This window comes from Elephantulus edwardii, unplaced genomic scaffold (genome assembly GCF_000299155.1).
Source record: "Elephantulus edwardii isolate Elephantulus edwardi_28Jun2011 unplaced genomic scaffold, EleEdw1.0 scaffold00121, whole genome shotgun sequence".
Lineage (NCBI taxonomy): Eukaryota > Metazoa > Chordata > Mammalia > Macroscelidea > Macroscelididae > Elephantulus > Elephantulus edwardii.
Genome location: NW_006399871.1, coordinates 5,697,123 through 5,719,371, shown reverse-complemented (window position 1 = coordinate 5,719,371; position 22,249 = coordinate 5,697,123). Strand labels below are relative to the sequence as shown.

Here is a 22,249-nt window from a genome sequence, read left to right as displayed (position 1 = left end):
GAACCATTTTACACTCCCACCAACAGTGAAGAAGGGTTCTAGTTTCTCCACGACCTCGTTAGCATTTGTTGCTTGCTGTTCTGTTAAATTTTGCTATTCTGACTGGAGTGAGATGAGATCTCATCGTTGTTTTGCAGAGCGCTCTTGATCCAAAGCTTCAAAGTTCAAATCTCCCAATTGCTCGGCAGGAGAAAGATGAGCAATCCTCTCCTGTGAATTTATAGCCTCAGAAAATTACAGGAGGATCAGCTATGAATCCACTCTGACTTGATGACACATAACAACAATAACACACAAATTGCTCTCCATACCCACTTACATCTGTCCCTCATGTAACAAAATTGAAATAGGAGTGCTCTACAGTTTCTATCTGCATAGAAACCTTATAAGATACCCCTATATTATCTTTCTTACTGACATGGCCTTTATTTGCTCAATTTATGTGCTCAGTTTAAATAGATATAGTCATTCATGGCTTAGCATCTGTTTGGACAATGTCTAGCAGTATATACAAAAGTGATCCCACACCTCATAAAATATTACATTAAAAATTTGAAGTATGTGCAGTGGATGGTGGTTTTCAGTAGCAAATGAGTACTACAATGTAACTTGCATTAAAACATTATTATTATTACTTTATTTTTATGTTAAAGATGTTTTAGTGTATTTTTGAAAGCATCTGTGACAGGGCAAGCAGTAAAAATAGCCTATCTAGAAAGGCAATACCCACTAAGGTGATGAATGTTATAAATATTTTGTGGTGGTATTGTTGCTAGGTGCTTTCAAGTCGAGTACGACTCATGGTGACCCAGTGAACAAAAGATCGAGACTCTGTTCCATCCTGTGCCATCCTCACACTTCCTGACACACAGGAGCCCATTGTAGCAGTCACTGCATCAATCCACTTAGTCTGAGGGTCTTCCTATCCTTAAAAAAAAAAAAATTAAAAATAAACCACTTTCCTCATTTCAAAGGTCTTTCAATCTGGGCTCTATAACTATCTTCCTTCCTCTGATATTCATAGGGTTTTCAAAGGATGGTTATTTAAGGATGCCAATCCTGTTTCCTACTCTTTCTTAATCTGGGAACTCAAACAAACCCTGTCCACCATTATGGCATTTGACACACTAGTGGTGCAACTTTCAGTATCACAGCAACTCCAAGTTATCTCAGTGCAGTACAGCAAACTGATAGACAAGTGCTGTACCACTTAGAACAATGTTCTCCCCAAACACAGTTAAATACAAAGGCCCGCCCCATAGTCCCTGATCAATGGCGGCTGTGGGCCTTTCCCTCGGTCCCATTCATTGTTGTTAGGTGCTCTCAAGGCAGTTGTGACTCATCATGACCTTTTTTTTACAATAGAGCAAGCTGCCTGGTGCTAGACCGTTCTCACACAGGCTGCTGCTCTTAAATCTGCCATGGCAGCCACTGTCAGCCCACCTCACTGAGGGTCTTCCTCCCTTCACTGACCTACTACTTTACCTGCACAGTTTCTTTCTCTGGAATTGTCCCTCCTGATAACATGTCCAGAGTACACTTGTTGGTGTTTCTCCACCTTCATTTCTTTTTTTTTAAAACATTTTATTTTATTAAGTTTAATGAACATTTATGGAGATTTTGGATTTTCATTCATTCATTGTCCATCTTCATTTCTAAGGAACATTGTGGCAGTGCTTCTTCCAAAGATTTGCTCATTCTTCTGATGGTCTGTGGTGTAGTTAATAGTCCCTGCCAACACCAGGATTCAAAGACGTCGATTTGTTTTGCATTCAGATGAGATGTTTGATAATACATGGCTTAGATCAGGTACACCTTACTCGTCAAAGTGATTTTTGCTTCTTAACACTTTTTTTATGTAAAAAATATTTTTGTTTTCTATTGGTTTATTTACATAGTTTGTATACATTGTTTTGCACACTGATCTTTCCCATTTCCTTTACTCATCCCTGTTTCTACCCATCAAATTGTGCGACCCTCTGATCACCCCCTTTGCTTCCCCCCTTGAGTTCTTTTACTGTGCATTTGCCCAGTGCAAGACATCATTTGATTTTGTGCCACTTATTTCCTTGGATATTGGGTTTTGGATTCAGGTAAAAGGAAATCTTTGACATCTTCATTGTTTTATTTCTCACAGACCTGAATAGGAAACTGAGTGTAATGCATTGTCCTGTCTCTTTATAAGTTATCTGATATGCTCTAATGGATAATAGCACAAAAGAAGAAGCTAAAAAAATTTAAATTGCTTATTTCTTCTTTTTTTAGGGCCATCTGAATCTGATAACTTTTCCCATAACCTGAGAGGAGTAATCCCACGAAGTTTTGAATATTTGTTTTTCTTAATTGATCGTGAAAAAGAGAAGGTAAAACTTGTAAAAAAAAAAAATAAAAAAGTTGTGTGAAATATGTGATTTTCCGTGGTTAGCTGGCTATTAGTAATTAGCTTGTGATGCACGAGGGACATGGGTGATAGTGTCCGTTTGGATAGGAAGCTGTAGTATAAAAACTTTCAATTTGCAAGATTATGGTCAATCTTTTGAAGAGCATAATAACTGCTTCAAATAAAACTTTACAAGGAAGTCTAGGATATAAGAGAAATGAAAAGTGGAAATAGATAGACTGCCCAGTTGTACCTCCTCTGGCTGGTTTTGAGGCACCTTGAAAGCCTCAAGGGCTCCTATGACAATGATTTTTTATTATTATTTTTTAAATTATTTTTGTGTGAGTGTACCGTCAAATCAGATCTGACTGGTACAGGAGGAGATTGTCCCTCCTTCCCCGGCAGAGCATCTGGTGGATTCAAACCATGTGCCTCTGGGATTGTAGTTGCAGCTCCTTGCCACTAGGCCACCAGAGTTCCCCTTATGACAATGATTTGATGCTTCCTTAAAATGTAATAAAGTGTTATCTAGATGTTTTGGAGTTTTTTCCCCAACTGCCTTTTAGGTTCTTTGAATTGTGTTGAAGGGTGGTTTTGTAAGAAATGCATAGCTTGTGAAGCAAGTGAAAGTAGTGTATCAAAGCAGAGCTTCTCTTTCACAGGCTGGAGCTGGAAAGAGTTTTCTTTGTAAGTGCTCCTTTATCGAGATCTACAACGAGCAGATCTATGACTTGTTGGACTCGGCATCTGCTGGACTGTATTTGAGGGAGCACATCAAGAAGGGAGTCTTCGTTGTTGGCGCAGTAGAGCAAGTGGTCACCTCAGCGGCAGAGGCCTATCAGGTACCCTGGCTTGAGCTCTGGCTTAGGCGCTGTGGCCGTGAGACCACCTGGATCTCAGAAGGGTCTAGAACCGTTACTCCAGGTTATGGAGAAAGTTCCGTCAGTGGAATTAATTGAATTTCCCAAATGTGTGTCAACTTGACTAGGCCATGATTCTCAGTGTGATGCAGTCAACTTATGTGTTGTAAATCATAACTTTTATGATGTTAGGGAGGTGGGATTAGAGGTAGTATGTAACGATGTAATCATTCCCCAGGATGTGATTAGGCACTTTCCTATAAGGGGATTAGGGTGGGATGTAACACCTTTAATTAGGTCACAGCCTTGCTATAATGAAGGAGGAGGGGCTTTTCGTCATCTGTGGCCTGTAGCACCTTCTTATGTGATATAAAAGGATAGAGGAAGGGAGCTCTGGTGACCTAGTGGTAAAGAAGCTGCATCCACCAGATGCTTTGTTGGAGAGGGAGGGGCAATCTCCACCTATGCCAGTCAGATCCGATTTAACGGTAAACAACAAGAAAAGGGAAGGGGGAAAAAGGATAGAGGAAGCTAGAACAAGAAAGGAAGAAAGTACCACCAGGAATGGAACATGTCCTTTGGGCCCAGGGCTCTGTGCTGGAAAACTCCTTGATGGAGAAGACTAAGACATACCTGGGGCAAAAGGGGGCAGAAGCCAAGACATAGAAGGGGCAAAAGAGAGTGTCAGTCAAAAATCCTTTCTGCAAATGAGACATTTTAAAAAATCCCATTATAGAGAATCTGAAAGTACACAGTCGTAAGTATTGGCAGACTGCACTCTTGACTGCATTTTAACAAGATCCCTAGGTGATTTGTATACACGTTAAAGTTTGAGATGTTCTGCCCCAGATAGATTCCTGTCTTCACATTTTACAAAAATGGGGACTGATCTGTGAAAAGGTTAGACGGGCCACACACCACGCAGCTAAAAAAGGTGGAGCCAGGGTTTGGACTTTGAATTTAGGCTCATCTGTTTGAAGAACCTGCAGCCAGAACGTGCATATATCCTGCTTTATGGATAATATTCTACATCACTTTCCCCACTTTGAGTTGAGTCTGTGACCTTCTGTCAGGTTTCTCAGGCTGTAAATCCTTATGAGAGGAGGCTACACCTCTTTCTTTTAAGGAATGACTTGTGGATTTGAACTATTGACCTCTCGGTTGGCAGCCTGACACATTGCTCACTACTCTGCCAGGGTTCTTAATAGAGAATAGGGAGGGCATTATTCGTAGGCCAGGAGGAATGACAGCTTTGGCCTTCAAGACAATGTAGAAATTTATTCACCTTTTTTCATTTTCTAGGTAACGAACGGCATTCAGCTTTATGTTTAGCCTTGAATTAAATCAACTCATTGCTTTTGACTCAGAGCTGACCCTTCAGCAGGTTTCCAGGAGGCGGTGCTTTGAGAGAGTTAGTCAGTCGCACAGGAGGAGATTGCACATGTTGGTGGAATCAGACCCCAGAGAGGCGCCACCTTAGGGTTAACAGTGCAGCCACCTGTGGACAGTGCCACCAGAGCTCCCTGTTGGCTTAGAGAGGAACAGACTGGTTCTAACAAACCTCTGCCCACGTCTTGGAGAGGGAACAGAAGAAAGAACAGGAGAGGAAAGGAATTTGAGAATGTTCCTGAATGGACCAGTCTTCCTCCTCACGACTCTACACGTTTGCCTGCTGGCGGCTTTGCTGGCTGTGGCGCACCACTTCTGCTCGTATAACTTTGCTAAATGAGCTAGATTGCATTGGTCCGGCCATACATTCCCTGCTCCTGTTCTTGTGAGGATCTAACCTTGGTGTAAATATTGCATATGCAGATAATTGGCTCTATGCTAGCATTTTTCTTATTAACATTAATGATTTCTCAGGTACTTATTTTAGGTGTTTAGATTTTCTTAGGTGTACAGTTGTTTCTTTCTTTTGTTGTTGTTAAGTGCCATCGAGTCGCAGGCGTCTCATAGCGACCCTGTGAAGGAGAGTCCTCAACGCTTGGGTGCCTTTCTTCCTCTCTCCAGGTTCATAGGGTTTCCGGAGGCAAGCTATTACGGACGCAGATGCCACTCCTCCTTCCAAGCTTGTTTTAATCACTCTCTGTCTGCATTGGGTAGCCAACCATTAACGCATTTGACACATCAGTGTCACAGTGTTCAGCCTCACAGCAACCACAAGTGACCGCTGTACAGCAACTTGTACACCAGGGCTATACGACCTAGAGGAATGTCTGAACAAAAACAGTGAAAGACAGGCCCGAGGGCCGCAGATTAAAAGTCACCCACCTTCGGCTTGGTAGCATTGCTTTCTGTGCACTGGGCCAGCTGATCTCTCTCTCCATGTTGGTGTTATTGTTGTTAAGTGCTGTTGAGTCACAGGCGACTCCCATAGTTTCTCATTTCATAGAATTCTCAATTCTTTCTTCTTCTTATTAATTTTAAGAATGTTTACAGAGATTTTTGGATTTCCATTCATTCATTGTTGCACTTTTCTCCCTGCCCACCCCTCCCCTCCAGTTCGTTCTTCTCTTTGAAAAGTAAAAAGAAAAATTCTTTCATTGTTATACAATCCCTCCCCCCAGGTCCGCTCCACTATGCAGCCTTCATTCTGAACTCATATCATGACAACAATACTAATCATAGTCCTCTCTCTCATCTGTTTCAATACAGCAGTTGTTTCTTTTTTGTATATTTGCGCCCAGGTCTTATCTGGAGGATGGAGGAACCGGCGCGTGGCATCAACGTCGATGAACAGAGAATCCTCTAGGTCTCACGCAGTCTTTACGATTACAATAGAGTCAATGGAGAAGAGCAGTGAGACCGTGAACATAAGGACCTCCCTCCTCAACATGGTGGATTTGGCAGGCTCTGAAAGGCAGAAGGATACCCACGCAGAAGGGATGAGGTTGAAGGTAACAGAGAAACTACGGTCTGGGGGGCGTGAGTGACTTCTTCCTGGATGTCAATACCAAGCAAAATGTTGATGGACTGCAATGGAAGAAAAAAGAAAATCTCTGTCTGAGATTTTTACTGTGTACTAAATATAGTAGCCATACATGAAATAGGCCAGGTGTGGAAGGAGCAAAGAAGGTCTGAATTCATACCCAGGGGATCGATGGTATACGTGACACCAGAGCTCAGAGGAAATGTGTCATGTGGACTGTTTAAAGCAAGGAGTTCTTAAGTCTCAGGGAACGGGATTTGGGTGGGGAGCAAAGAGCAAGAAGTTACCTGCTTAGTAGGGCGACATCTCAGGGGTTATTTTGGATGCCATTCAGCCTGGTTTGTGGTTAGAGAATGGATCACGTAGATCAGATCACTGAGTACCAAGAGTGCAAGGCCAAGTTTACACTCAGCAGACCTGCCGGTGGTGGCTGTGAGGTACCACTGAGTCAGGTCCAACTCATTGTCACCCTGTGAACAACAGATCAACCCTGTCCTATCTTGTGCCGTCCTCATCATCTCTGACACACTTGAGCCCATTGCTGCTGTCACCATGTCAGTCTGTCTCTTTGAGGTTCTCCCTTTCCTTCTCTGATCTTTCCCAGAATAATGTCCCTTTCCACAGACTAGCCTCTCCTGGCGACATATCCAAAGTATGTGAAGGGAAGCTTCACCCTTCTTGCCTCCAAGGAGCACTCTGGCTACATTTTTACCAAGACATATCTGTTTGTTCTTTTGACAGTCCATGAGATTCTTGGTGCTCTTCTCCAACACCACAGCTCAAAAGCATCAGTTCTTCTTCAGTCATCCTTATTCATCCTCCAGCTCTCAGACGCATAGCAAGTGATTGAAAAGATCATGGCCTGAATCAGACACACCTTAGTCTTCAAACTGACATCATTGTTCCTTAGTAATTTGGAGTAGTCCCTGCCAGTTGGCTTACACAAAGCAGTGAATTTGCCCCAGGCAGTGGACTCTAGGAAACCTTTAAAGTTTTGAGTAGATGAGTGATTTCATGAAGAAAGGCTGTTATAAAACATCTGTAAAAGACATCTGTACTGCAAGTGCCAGATTGAAGATGAGAGAGCTTAAAGAGAACAGAGTGAATGATACTGTTTACCGTTTCTGGTGTGAAGGGTTAAGGACCTAGTCCTTGGCTAGAATTCTAGTAGTGGCATCAGAGGTTTTACATCCTGTGTGTTCTATGTATTGTAATATATGCAGTCAATAAAATACATATGGATGCTGCAGTGTAAAATATGTGTGGGCCCGGGGACAATTACTGTGAATGGTGAAGGATGTTCTTCCTTCTTTCCTATTTGAAGGAATACAGTCATGAAGGATTATAATCATGACGGAATTAATGTAATTTTTTCCCCTTCACATGGTTATTTTGTGTTTATCTTTGACAGCTAAAATTACAGAGCACATCAAACAGGGGCAGGTAGGGAGTCACTAACCACATGTTTTTGTTGTAAAGTTAGTGCTCTAATAGTACCTCTGACTTGTCTTCCCATCCAGATTTGTCACTGCTACTTAGTGTATTTTAAATTGAAACACCAAAAAGTAACCGGTGTGCTTCATGGATTGGTTCTGTTTGTTTGTTCTTATTATTTCCCACACACCGCAGGAAGCAGGTAATATAAACCGCTCCTTGAGCTGCTTGGGCCAGGTGATCACTGCGCTCGTTGACGTGGGCAACGGGAAACAGAGACATGTTTGCTACAGAGACTCCAAACTCACCTTCCTGCTCCGGGTAAAGTGGACACTCCAGTTCCCGGGGTCTTTATTTGGGATATGCTTCCTCTGTCTTACTGCAGGAAGATCTGTTTCCTCTTGCTTTAGAAAGGTCTTGTGATCTCTCATTTGACACTGTCAACCATTCATGTCTTTGGACAGGATTCCCTCGGAGGTAATGCGAAAACAGCCATCATTGCAAATGTGCATCCTGGGTCCAGGTGTTTTGGGGAAACCCTGTCGACACTTAATTTTGCACAAAGAGCCAAGCTGATTAAAAACAAGGTAAAAATGCTCTGAGTACACTTTACCAAACAAATGGGAAAAGTCACCTGCAGCAGCCTGTTTACCCTAACTGTAAAACTGATTAATCTATGAAAGTTTATCTTAACTTCAAGATTTTAATTTTCTTTTTCCTGACCCTTGTATCACAGATATAATTAGAGATTCAGATCAGGGGAATTTTTTTTTTTTTGTTATTACTTTTTGGCTAATTTTTGTTAAGAGATGTCAAAGCTTAAAAAAAAAGGGAGACGTCAAAGCTGTTTCTTTGTAATTGGTTTGGAAACTAAATTTACTTTTCTAAATCATGCCAAGTGGAACCAGCCCTCTCTTTTTCTATGTGGGAGAGGTAGTGTAGTGTGGGAAATAATACTTAACAATAGTTTTGTAGTGTTGATTTTACCTTTCAGGTTGTCTAAGACTCCTATGATCCCACCTTTTTTTATATATGCATAAATAAAAGAAACTTTCTTGATATTGGTATGCATCAAGCATTAACAAATGCCTTATAAAGGGCCAGATGACATTTATTCTAGATTTCTTGAATCATTGGATCATTGGTATCTATCACAACTGCTCAGCATTGCTCTATAATATTAACCGTAGCTATAAACAGTGTGTGAACAAGTGAATATGGTTGACACAACTCTATTTACAAACCCAAGCACTAGGCTGAATTTGACCCATGAGTATAGCCTGTCAGTCCCTGGTGTAGTCTGTCAAGAGATAGAGAAGTCTGCCACTCGCTTCAGCTTTGCTGATAGATAATCCTAGTGCCATAAATGGATAGATTAATTTCTTCTCTCCTTCAAATTGGTCATTCTTGACTCAAAAGTGAATTCCACGATCTTCTGTACATCTAATTATGTTTTGAGTGAAAAACTCTATGTTGTCCTTTGCCCTTCAGCTAAGACCTTCTCCTAAACCCTTTGAGATAGCCACATACTACCTTAGAGGAAGGGGAGTGTAGCTGATTCTCCTTGTGTTCTCATTAGCTTTAGTGTATGCTCTTGCTACAAACACTGAAGTAAATACTAAGCCATTGCTCCTATCAGAAATACAAAGGTAATTTCCTATAAGCCTTTGGCAATATTTGAACCTAGTGAGAAATATACCCCCTCTGATAAAGAAAAAGGTCAGCGAAAATAAGGGAAGTGCTCAATGAATGAATTTGCACAAAGCCAGAATAGTGGACCCAAACATGCCAAAGGGAGCTTTTGTAGCTTAGCTGTAAGGAGTTATACTGCCAACCCAAAGGCTAGTGGATCAAGTACACCCACTGCTGTATAAGAAAAAGATGAGCAGTCTCCTTCCATAATATTTACAGTTTTTAAAAAGCTAGAGGATTTGTTATGATTTGGTTCTGTGGCTTGAAGTTGGGGGGGTTGTTGAGACATGCTAGGCGTCCTAGTGAAGATGCATGAAGACAGGGTACGTTCTGCCAAAAGTAAAGTTACTGTGGATTGAAACTGGAAACCAGTAACAGCCAATTCATAACCTTGGTTTATGTTTGTTTGTTTTTTGTTTTGTTTTTTTATTTTGTGTGTGTGTACCATCAAATCAGATCTGACTGGTACAGGAGGATATTGCACCTCCTTCTCCGGCAGAGCATCTGGTGGATTTGAACCGTGTTCCTCTGGGATTGCTGTGCAGCTTCTTGCCACTAGGCCACCAGAGCTCCCCTCATAACCTTGGTTTATATGTATCTCTGTTTAAAGATATTTTAAAAACACATGTTGTCACTTTTGAGTTCATGACAATAGCACATGGCTCCAAACATTGCCAAGTATTCATTTTGAGGTTACAGGTAAATCTTAGCAAGTAGGTAAATGTATAAATACAAACTCCTTGTTTATAAAGGTCAACTTCTAGATTTTGTTTCTTCCTTCCGGTCAAGATTCTTCTTCTAGCCCCAAACCTGGGTAAATCAGAAGAGTCATTAATTTTATTTCCTTAGACTATGATCTGTAGTGGGATATTTGTAATATAAAGAGAAAAGTTGCCTGGCACTTTGGACCCCTTTCTTTGGAACTTACTGGAAGTCTTTGGAGAGTAATAATTGGAATTATGATGTCATCAATATGATGTGATGATGTCAGAATGTGCAGACATGCCTCAAAAAAGTTGGCCATCAGATTGGTAAAAGCTGGAAATGGCTTCTTGTCACACAGAACAGCAAAGTTAGGAGAATTGTATTAGTCACTATCAATGGTAAGTCCCTCAGCTGCAGCTCGGCCGTGGGAAGTGTACTTATTACTGACTGGGCTTCCTGGGAATTGTTTAAAGATTAATTCTTTAGCTCTGTGCCAGTCAGTAGGCAAGGCCTAAGACAAGAACCTGGGACTTTGGGGCTCCCTGCAGATTTCTTCTCACATGATTGTCTTTAGACTTTTTTTTAGACTCAGCTTTTGCACCCGTGATCACACAATAGCTACTATGGGCCTTTAAAACCATCTGAGAAGTTGTTTCAAGTGAGGCATTTTTTTAAGAAAAGGAAAATGACATAGAATTTGGTCAAAACCAGTAAACTGGTCAAATCACTTGTCTTCCTAAGAGGGCTGGTAGGAGTCGCAGGGTTAGATTGCTCTGAGAAGGGACGTTCCTGCCAAGCCAGTGGCCCTCAGGCCGGTGCTGTGGACGTCACACTCATCATCACACTCACCAGCTATGCTCTTTCACTGTTGTGTTGGACAGAGAGGCAGTGACACTAATGAGGGAGCTGTCCTTTGGAAGAAGGAAGTGTTAGGTGAACATACCTGGAACCCAGGGTTGACCCAGTCCAACAGCACCAGGACTGGACAGCAGAAGGGGAAGGGGAGGGAGCCACGGGGCAGGGTAGTGAGGGGGCGGGGAGCCTGGCCAGCATATGTCTCTCTCTGCCTGTGAGTGTGAGGGCCCAGATAAGGAAGCCTTCCTCCTCACTCCAGCACACATTACGTGGCCTGGTGGTGAGACAGATGTGTATGGTCGCTTGGTGTTCGTTCCTCCAGGAGCTTCCTTTGTAATTTCTTACACAGGCGGTGGTCAACGAAGACACCCAAGGAAATGTGAGCCAGCTGCAGGCTGAGATAAAGAAGCTCAAAGAACAACTGGCCCAGCTGACCTCAGGGCAGATAAGACCAGAAAGCTTTGTGACCAGGGGTAAGAGAAGTAGCATGCTCTTTTTTTTTAAAAAAAAATTATTTTAATGAACATTTACAGAGATTTTGGATTTCCGTTCATTCACTGTTGCATTTTTTTTTCTCCCTGTCCACCCCTCCCCCCAGTTTGCTCTTCTCTTTGAAAAGTAAAATAAAAACTTCTTCATTGGTATACAATTCCGCCCACTCCCCAGTACACGCCACTATGCAACCTTCTTTCTGGACTCTTGTCATAACTGTAATACCTAATCATATATATCGCTTTCAAACTGTCCGCTCTTATGTTGAGGAAGGTCCCATGCCAATATTAACATGAGAACCCTTGATCACACATTAGCCCACAGAAGACCAACCTTTCCCCCCAGGTATCTGCACATATTTATCCCTTTCTGTTTATTATACCTTTGTAAGTGCTTGATCTTTGTAACCAGTGACAAGGCACTGAGTTCAGAAATGCCTCGGAGAAGGTACAGTCAGAGTGCTCCTGGGAGTCAGAATTAAAGCTTTGTCTCACACGTAGGCATGTTACTAGGAGAGGTTATTCCTTGGAGACGAACATCATGCTGGGATGGGTGGGAGGGCGAAAGAGAGGAAGACCCTCGAGCAGATGGATGGACGCACTGACTGCACTGAATGGGACAAAGGTCAGGGTTCAGACCTCTTGTTCATAGGGTTACTCTGAGCCAGACTTGCCTCAACAGCACTTAACAACAACAAAAATACTAGTAAATTATATTTGCAAATTATAGCTAATATGGAGGGAGCTCTGGTGGCCTAGTAGTAAGAAGCTGTGCTGCAATCCCAAAGGCACACAGTTCAAATCTATCAACTGCTCCTCAGGAGAAGGATGGACATTTACCTCCGGGTGATTTACTGATTCTGAAAAACCACTGGAGGGTCAGCTATGAGTTGGTTCCGACTCAGCAACACCCAACAACAACATAGCTAATATGTAACATGAGTTAATTTGAAACCAAAAAGATGAATTAGATCTCAAGAAAGAAAACCACAGAATCCAGTAAGACACTCCAATTTTTTTTTATCTCATGCAGGATTCTACCATACCATATAGTCAGTATGTTTATTAAAGAAAGAGAACCTTCTTTTCCTTCAAAGAATAATATGTAGAATGAGTTCATTTGAACCCACAATCCTGTGATGACAATCTGATTCTTCTAGGTTAGTTAAGAACAATCCATCAAAGGCTGGCTGTTATAGTTCATCTCTTAGTTTTAAAAATTTGGGAAATAAATCTTCCTAGAAATCACCTTCCTTTTATCATTTCTTTCTCCCTGGATCAATTATAGACCATGACAAGAATAATTATGTGATGTATTTTTGTGAGGCCATGTTATTCTTGAAGAAGTCTGAACAGGAAAAGAAGGTAGGAAATGAAATTTGTTTTAATGAGAATTCAAGATATTTTGGATTTTCACTGGGTGGGTGTTATTGGTTTACTAAGTGAAGTGACAGGAGCTCTCTGGAGATGCCTGTAGCATGTTGAGTGTTGGACTGCTAACCAAAAGGTTGGCTATTCGAATCCTCCAACTGCTCCCCAGGAGAGAGATGGGCACTCTCCTCCCAGGAAGATGTACAGCTGTGGAAACCCCGTGTTCTCAGTTGTCATGAGTTGATATTGGCAGCAGTGGATTTAGGGTTGAATTAAGCAAGTGATGTAAAGTAATTAAAAAAATTTTAATTTAAATACACAAGACCAAACACAATCAACTATTACTTTAAAGCTAAGATAGGACTATAAGGGGGGATAGGGAACTGAGTTGAATGGAAATGGAGCAAGTAGACTGGAAGGAAAGAACGTGTTCGCGCATCGTGAAGAGTGGTGACCACTGTCACTGACCAGCTTGTCGAGAAATTGAATAGGAACTGAGGCAGCTATTTAAACCTTCACTGAAAGCATGATGAAGTTGTATTGCAAAAAGATCAATGTGACATTAGTGTTTATGTATGCAGATATTTACTAATGTGGAGTTAATATTAATCTGTGCAAATGAGGGAAGCGGAATTCTTTTTCTTGTTTAACCACACTGTGACTTTCTTAAGGCTCTGATAGAAAAGGTTACCCAGTTGGAAGATCTCACCCTTAAAAAGGAGAAATTCATCCAGTCTAATAAAATGATCGTCAAATTCCGAGAAGATCAAATAATGCGTCTGGAGAAGCTGCACAAGGAATCTCGGGGACGCTTTCTACCCGATGAGCAGGACCGTTTGCTCTCGGAATTGAGAGATGAGATTCAGACGCTTCGAGAGCAAGTGAGTAGTTCCACGGAGCATTTGAAGAGAAAGTCAGAGCAAACAGAAATTTGTCACTGAAGTCTTGTCATTTTAGTACAGTGGGAATTGTGTTCAATGCATCCCACTGACAGTATGATATCATAAATCTCTTTAAGGGAGAAATAGGACAGTGTGGTGATGGTGCTACAAAGAACCCAGTTCTGGCTGCCCTCCAGTGGTGGGCAGCTGTGCTTGTCTGCAGATGTGGTCTCTTTAGAGTTGCCCTCCCAAGTTTTTCATTTTATTTACCCTTATCTCTCGGTGGGATGGGTAAGTAATAGTCGGCTCATGATTTATAAGCTAAGGGATTCTGTCACTAGGTTTTTTTGTATGTTACACCTAGAGGGCTTTGTTAAGAATCCACGTCCAGACTAATTTGGACCGTTTTCTTCCTTTTGTACTCCAGGTAGCACTTTGTACATACTTTTCTACACAATGCCTGTTTAACTTTATATTGTTATCTTGGAGGATATTCATTGTTGGCCCTCAGAATTTCCTTATTCTCTTCCTCCGTCCCCACTGTAGGGAGCTCTGGTAGCCCAGGAGGTAAGGAGTTGAGCTGCCAACCCAGAGGAAGGTGGTTCAAATGTACAAGCTGCTCGGAGGGGGAAAGATAGTCAATCTCCTGTGCTACCTACAGCCTCTGAAAACCCGCTAGAGGGTCAGCTATGGGCCGGTTCCGACTCTATGCCAGTGAGAGAGAGTCCTCACTCTGTTAATTTAGTCTGTTCTTTGTGTGAAGAGTCAGCCTGGAGCCCTCCTTGGATGCTGGGATGAAAGCTGTAGAATTCAGAAGTAGAATGACAGAGCTGTCGTAGAAACATTTCTGCCCGATCCCAAGTACAAGCTGCTTTGTCAGTGTGGTTGGCATTTTCGAAAGATGTGTTCATTAAGGAAGGGTCTGTAAATATGTAACATCCCCACTTCTGTGTCATAGGTAGAGCACCACCCCAGGGTTGCAAAGTATGCGATGGAAAACCATTCCCTCCGGGAGGAGAACAGAAGACTGAGATTATTAGAACCTGTGAGGAAGGCTCAAGGAATGGACGCTCAGACCATTGTAAAACTAGAGAAAGCCTTCTCCGAGCTGTGTGACACAGAGAAGAACAACAAAGGTGAGGGGGGCTGTCTAACTCGTCACAAGAAAGAGTCTTTTAAAGCACATAGGAGGCCTTTCATTTACCCTAAAAAAAAACCAACAAAACCACATTGAAAGTGCCTTACAATAGAGTTTTCATTTTAACCCCAGACCTGTTCCACTAATACCTTATTATATACAATGCTTATTATGTTACAAAAAGTCAGTATCGAAATAATAGGACATGTGATTTTTTTGAAAGTATTTGATAGGAAATACAGTGAATTTATTCTTGGTGCTAAACTAATCATACTGTGAACAAATGCAGAGTTCATCAGTTGAGACAACGCATGTACATGAGAGACATGAGACCAGACTACGGATCCCCCAGTGCATCCGTCCTGATGTTAAGGTGGCCAGTCGTACTTGGCAGCACCTACTCCTCCCTAGGCTTAGGGGAAAGGTGCTCAGTGAATCCTCAAGCCACCTTACATGCTGACAGCCAGCGGTACTAATCCTCTGAGATTTAGCACCAAAGCCTGTGTTTTATCGTGTCCTGAGAGTTAATGTTTTCTTAATCTTTTATTTACACCCTGCCTCAGTATTTGTTTTTGGGTTGAAACTGAGAAAGTCTTGATTCTTTCCTTTATTCATTTTTAATTTTTTTATTATTATTATGGTGAAACCTGTGACCAAAAGAATGCCATTTTAGTAATTTGAGTTATGCAATTCCATGGATGAGATGGATTGATAAAGTAACTGGGGCAATGGGGGAAGGTGTGTTGGGGTCAGTGAGACTGGCTCAGGACAGAGCAGGCTTCAGAGCTGTTGTACACAGGGTCACCATGAGTTGCAGGCGACTTGACAGCACATAACAACAACAACAAAGACATTAATTACATTCACTGGTATCTATTCCTAAAAGCCTAATCATTTTTATCTGTACTGAGAAAGAAACCTTTTTGAATCCTTATTCCCTGTATTTTCCACTCCCTCATTCATACTGCTGCGGCTTAATATATTTTTGGTATTTAGGTTGTGAAGAGACTTAAAATTTTAAGTGCAAAGTTAAAATCAGATTTTCTGTATCATTTTAGCTATATTTCCCTATAATGTTTTGTGTGCCATTGGCCATTGACCTATTACCTTCAAAATATGCTAATGCTAACTTCTAGGATCCCATCATTTCTAAACATCCATCATTCTCTAAACTCTTCATCTGATATTTTCCCCTCACTGGAAGGCAAAGATTCTATTCAGCTTATTCAGTCTTCCAAGCTGTTTCTAAAATGAATCTTTTCTACCTGGTGGTTGATAGATAAGTTCTTTCATCCTAGGGGATGATACATAAACTAAAATCCACTGCCTTTGTTATTTGTTCCCTTTCCTAAATCCTTAAAATTTTATCACCGGCCATTACTATTAGTTCTTGCAAAATTCAACTGTTGGTATTTCTCCATCAAGCATTATGCATGTTGTGCTTCTCTCACTGTTTGTCCCTTCTCTGGTTGGACATTGCGCCTCTCTCTGTCCTGTACAGATCTCTTGGATTCTTAATGGCAATCTGTACTATTCAAAGGGCTGTGTTGAGTCCTGTGTCTCCTACTGGTTTTTAGGCTCTTGTAATTTAGTGCCCATCTCTAACCTGTATCTCTTTGGCCTGCTTGGGTCTCAAATTGATATTTGAAAAAGTATTTAGAAAATAGATTCCATTACATTTCAGAGACTCAGGCATTTTCTTTGTTATCAGGTCAGCAAAGTTTCTCTCCTAAAGTTTCAAAAGAATCATGTTCGTTGGAAAACACGGAGAAGTTAGAAGCTCAGCTCCTGCAAATTCAGACAGAGCGGAATAATTTAAAGCAAGAATATGAAGAATTCAAAGAACTGACAAGGTAAAGTCTGAATTTGTATGCGTTCTTATCTTTGTTAATAGGATTGGTTAATTGGTTTCATTAATGTTTAACACTGATGATTTAGTTGAGCATTTCATGTTAAATATAAAACTCCCATACAAGTCACAGTTTGCATTTTTTACATGAAGAGATAAGACTTGCTTCTAACTCTTCAGCACTTAATGAGCTAGATGTTATGAATGTTTTAGGCAATGCTCTTGTTTCGTGTCTTGAATTTACATTGTAAATTCTTTTCTGTGATTACTATAATTTAGATCACTATTACAAGCTAAATCAGGAGTTTTGGAAAGTTATAGGTTTATTAATATTCTTACGTGGTGCTCATTGTATAAAAGGGAAAAAAGATTCATACTAAAGAATTCATATCATAACTAAAATTCTGTCATAAAATCTAAGGGGCTTGGTGGAGCAACGGCCGAACACTGTGCTGATAACTGGTAAGTTGATGGTTTAAACCTCGCCAGTGGTCTGCGGGGGAAGGACCCGGCAACCTGTCTCTACAAACTTTACAGCCTAGAAAACACTTGCCTTTACAATCTAAACACGAATAGCAGCAATCATAAAATATAATTAAAGAAATAATTTTTCTTAAATTAACTTTAATGAACATTTACAGAGATTTTTGGATTTCCATTCATTCATTGTTGCACTTTTCTCCCTGCCCACCCGAAATAATTGTTTTTAAAAGAATACCGATGGCACTGTTACGGACTATTTGTGCTTTTGAATTTGAGCCCCACTACTTACTAATTATATACCTTAAATAGCTATCTACTTCTCTACGTTGTGGATTATCAATTGGAAAATATGAGGTATGATCTGAGAATAGTTCCGCTTGGAAGAGACAACTACTGTGTAAAATTACGCAAGATGAGAAGTGATGAACTACACCGTACAGGAGTGACATTGCCGATTACCTGAATTACCCAACTTTATAATCTCCATTAGGAAAAAGGAGCTAGAAAAGGAATCCGAGATTCAGTCTTTGCAGAAAGCAAACTTCAATCTTGAAAGTCTTTTGGAAGCAACCAAACTCTGCAAGAGGCAAGAAGAAGTTTCTCAGTTGAACAAAATTCACGCGGAAACGCTTAAGGTAGGTCATACCATGCATATCCATGCCAACTCATTGGCTAATAGTGGTGTGAGAGCACAGAATTCTGTCATTTATCCTAAGACAATGGTCCACCACACCAGTTAGAATTCACCACCGGCTCCATGAAAGAAATTTGGACACTTCCCTCTCCCTGTTACTTACAGCCTCGGAAACCTATACTTGCTAAGCTTCAGGAAAATAGGCAGCACCTAGAGTCACGCTTGGATTCCAATTCTTTTTTTTTTTTAAATGTGTGTACCGTCAAATCGGATCTGACTGGTACAGGAGGCGATTGTTCCTCCTTCCTTGGCAGAGCATCTGGTGGATTTGAACCACGCACCTCTGGGATTGCAGTGCAGTTTCCTGCCACTAGGCCACCAGACCTCGGAATTCCAATTCTAATCTGCCTCTCACTTTAGGCATAGTTTTCTGACTTGAACCAGTGAATTGGGAATGAAGAACATTTAATTGCAAATTTGTTAGAACTTTACATGACATCATTGTAAAATGCCGGGCAATAGACTGATCTCGGTAAATGACTACTGTTGCTCTCATGTTTCTTGTGCTTTAGGTTTGCAGTGGAAGAATAGGAATCCTAAAAACAAAGACCACTAAACGATTGTAGGTAATGTGGGGAAGTAGTTAGGTTTTTCCTTAGTAACCATGTTGTTGTTGTGTCCCTTCAAGTAGGAACTGACTCGTGGCTGATTCTCCAGCAGGGTTTTAAAGGCTTTAAGTGCATTGTCCCGCCCGGCGCTCCTCGGTCCCCTCCCTCGGAGCCCGAAAGCGCGCGCTCTCAGGGGAACTCTGGTGGCCTAGTGGTAAGGAGCTGCAACTACAATCCCAGAGGCACATGGTTCGAAGCCACCAGATGCTCTGCCGGGGAAGGAGGAACAATCTCCTCCTGAACCAGTAAGATCTGATTTGACGGTACACTCACACAAAAACAATAAAATAAAAATTTTTTTAAAAAAAGGCTTTAAGTTACACAGAGGAGATTGCCCATCTTTCGCACACATAGCTGCTGGTGGATTTGAACCACTTGCCTTTGGGTTGGCAGTGCAACTATTTACCACTAAGCCACCAGAGTTCCATGAAAACCCTCCTCCTTAGAAAAATGGTCCAGCATTAAAGAATGAGAAATGACACAATGGAATACTATGTTGCATTGAAAAACAAGGAAACCATGAAATATTATACAAAATGGGTGACCCTGAAGGACATTGTGCTGAGTGAAATATGTCAGACACAAAATGACAAATACTATATAGTGCCACTGTTATAAAGCAAGACTGACATCGGAGTTGGGAGGAAAATAAGAGGGGATAAATAATGTATACTTTCTTGAAACAGATGAGGGAGAAAATGTTTAGGAGGAATATATGATTAGGTATTATTGTCAAGAAAAGTGTCCAGAATGAAAGCTGCATAGTGGAGTGGACTGGGGGTGGTGGTGGTGGTGGGTTGTATAACAATGAAATAATTTTTTTTTTACTTTTCAAAGAGAAAAGCGAACTGGGGGGAAGGCATGGGCAGGGAGGAAAGTATGCAACTATGAATGAATGGAAATCCAAAGTCTCTGTAAACTTTCATTAAAATAAAAAGAAGAATGAGAAATGTATTGCTGGATTAATTCTGATTCAGCGAATACAAAGAGAACAGGAGACAGACACAAGTAAACACAAGGTGACGATGCAGCTTCCCTGAGGAGTAAAAGATTTTGTCTTAAACTTTTAGAAAACATTAGATGTTTATGTACCTATAATAGGTTTTTTTTTACATTCTAATTTTTTTTTAGATTATTTATTTAACAGTAATCTTATTTCTTTTATTCACATGAATTTAAAGGAATGGAGGAAGCATAGTGGCAGATCTCTTTCCTCCTCTGTCTTGCTCGAGTTCAGTGCCCTCCTAGGGGGCAGTGTTACCAGGCTTTTTGGGTTTTGTTTTCTATCTTATCACAAATGATATCATATTGTACACATTGTCGTTTTAAAGGTCCAGATAATTCCAATTATTAATATACTTTTTTCTAGTATATATAATTTTGTTTTTTATATTTTACTCTTTAATACAACTACTAATCTATTTTTTATGATGTAACATAGAAATCGTAACTCTTTTTCCTCATGCATGTGAATTTTCAATTATAAATGGATTTCTGGACTTCATATTGTTACTCGACCTGATCCTTCATCTGATCATCATGGTTTCAGTGCTCCTGACCTTATATATGTTTATATTGACCAGTACATCTTTCCAGTTTATTCTTTAATTATCTGTCTCTCCTGGCACTCTGATTTTTGGATGACATTTGAACATTTTTATCTGATGTTTCATCTGAAGAAATACTACTTAATATTTTCTTGGAATGACACTGATCTCAAAAACTAAGCTTGACGCTCTTAGGGCATCTATGCTTCGTCTTAAGGATAGTTTTCTTTGAGTGAAGAGAAAAGAATTAGCTGAATAGGATTCTGGATTTCTTTTTTTAATCACAAAATAGTGCTGAATTTGCTGAGGGTGTGCATGCGTGCTGATAGTTCTCATGCTCTTTTTCACTGCAGATTATAACTACACCAACCAAGGCCTATCAGCTTCGGTCTCGACCAGCTTCACGATTAAGCCCAGGAATGGAAAGCTTTGTCCCTACGTCTGCTCAGAGTGCTGGTAAATTAGAAGACAGTATTTTCAATGAGCCAATTCCACCTGAGATGAGTGACCAGGCTTTTGAGGCCATTTCTGAGGAGCTCAGAATGGTGCAGGTACTATTTCATTTTAAAAGAACAAAAAACATATGGATGCAGGGTTCATGTTAACAAATCTCTTCTGTCTATAATCTTAGCTCTGTAATTTTTAGTATTCAAATCTATTATCTAAGTGTAGGGTGTGAAAAGTTCCTTGTTTGAAAGTTAAAAGAACTGTTCTTTAAATTTGCTCTGGAATCTTGAACAAGTGACTGTCTGATCTCCTTGAGCTTTGACAGCCTGAAAACTCATTTGCTACTGATTCTCTCTGTTTTTCTGGCCCTAAATCTTCTAAGACAAGTAAAACAATTAAAAGTAGCCAAAGCACATATTAGATCTGTAGACAACTTTTAGAAAATTTGAAATCAGAAACAACAATGGTAGAGATAGTCAAGAAATCAGAAGCTGTGTTGGTTTGGGAAATCTGCTGTCAAGGACCTCTCTGATGTTCTAAAGGGCAAGGCTGTTTATAGACAAAGGTGTACCTGACTCAACCCCTGGTATTTTTCACTTGTCTCATGGACAACTCAGTTGTCTTCATGCCTCTGAAATTTGGACAGTGCATAGCGTTCTTGGTTTTTTTAAAGTTATGATTTGAATGAAAGTTTACAAAGCACATTGTTTCTTCTGTCACTCATAAACTTTCCCCACTCCTTGTGTTATTATTTTTGCCTTTGGCAAATCTGCTGTTAAAGACTTTTTTTTTCTATTTGCTTTATTTGAGTGAAAGCTTGCAAATAATACTGAGTTTTCATTCAGTCATTCATAGATATTTTGTGTTCTAACATTAGTTAAAATACAGTGTCTGATCATCCATTTATTTACTATTTCCTTTCCCTTTAGCTATCTTAATAAGTGTTTATTACCTGCTGATTGATTTTTTTTCTCTTCCTTTTTTCTGTCTGGGTATGAACTTTCCTTTAGCTTTTTATAATGATGATCTTGTATAGTATTTGTACTTTTGTGACTGACTTATTTCACTCACCACTGTTCTCTAGATTCACCCATGTTATGCAGTGTTTCATGAATTCTTCATGGTACTGTAATGTTGCATTGTATATCATTATGTAAACATAATTCTTGAATCCACCTGTCCCCTGATGGGTACTTGGGCTGTTTCTGTCTAATTGCTGTTGTAGATGATGCTTTAGCAAACATGAGTGTGCATGTTTCAGTTCATGTCACAGCTCTTACTTCTTTAGGATGCATAGATTGGGCAGTTTTTCGAAAAAAAAGGTTTTCTACCATTTGTGGTGGGTGGTAGACCACCGCAACCCGTTATTAGCCCCCTCAGGGTCATGGAGACCTTCCTGGTAAGGTCATATCTGGCAACTCTGAGTAAACTTCTTAGAAGTCTTAAGATTGTGCCAGGATTTAATTCACGATTTGCATTGTTAGGATTTTTTGTCTTTCACTTGATCCACTTTGGTAGGCAACAGGTAAAGTTTTGAAACATGGGTAATAAAGAGATTATCTTTTTGAATTTGTGTCTGATTTCAAAGAGATCTTTGATATTATGTGCATAGGAAGTTTTTCATTTCGTTTTGTAATGCAGAAGTAATGATGACATATGTGAGAATTCCATTAAAAGAATTTCTGAGCACTGAAGTTTGTGTGTTCCAGGAACAAATGAACTCTCTACAAGTCAAGTTGGATGAAAAAGATCATAAAGTTGTGAAGCTTCAGCAGCATATTGACAAACTGGAGCACCATTCCACACAGATGCAGGAGGTGAGAGGGAAGTGCGCCCCTGGTCAATGTGTGAAGTGTTTACTCGAAGGAAAAGTGACGTAGGCAGA

The 22,249-nt window shown here is 40.5% G+C and overlaps 1 protein-coding gene across 1 annotated transcript in view; it reads left to right on the top strand.

Annotated features, from left to right (window-relative positions):
- KIF15 (kinesin family member 15) overlaps positions 1-22,249 on the top strand; it is a 48,925-nt gene that overhangs the window by 12,223 nt on the left and 14,453 nt on the right. Inside the window, 13 exon segments of the mRNA XM_006892975.1 lie at positions 2,228-2,363; positions 3,043-3,222; positions 5,928-6,137; positions 7,799-7,924; positions 8,068-8,190; positions 11,205-11,328; positions 12,635-12,711; positions 13,389-13,598; positions 14,557-14,734; positions 16,448-16,589; positions 17,559-17,703; positions 20,271-20,468; positions 22,074-22,181. Of these exon segments, the coding sequence (XP_006893037.1) occupies positions 2,228-2,363; positions 3,043-3,222; positions 5,928-6,137; positions 7,799-7,924; positions 8,068-8,190; positions 11,205-11,328; positions 12,635-12,711; positions 13,389-13,598; positions 14,557-14,734; positions 16,448-16,589; positions 17,559-17,703; positions 20,271-20,468; positions 22,074-22,181 (1,957 nt within the window).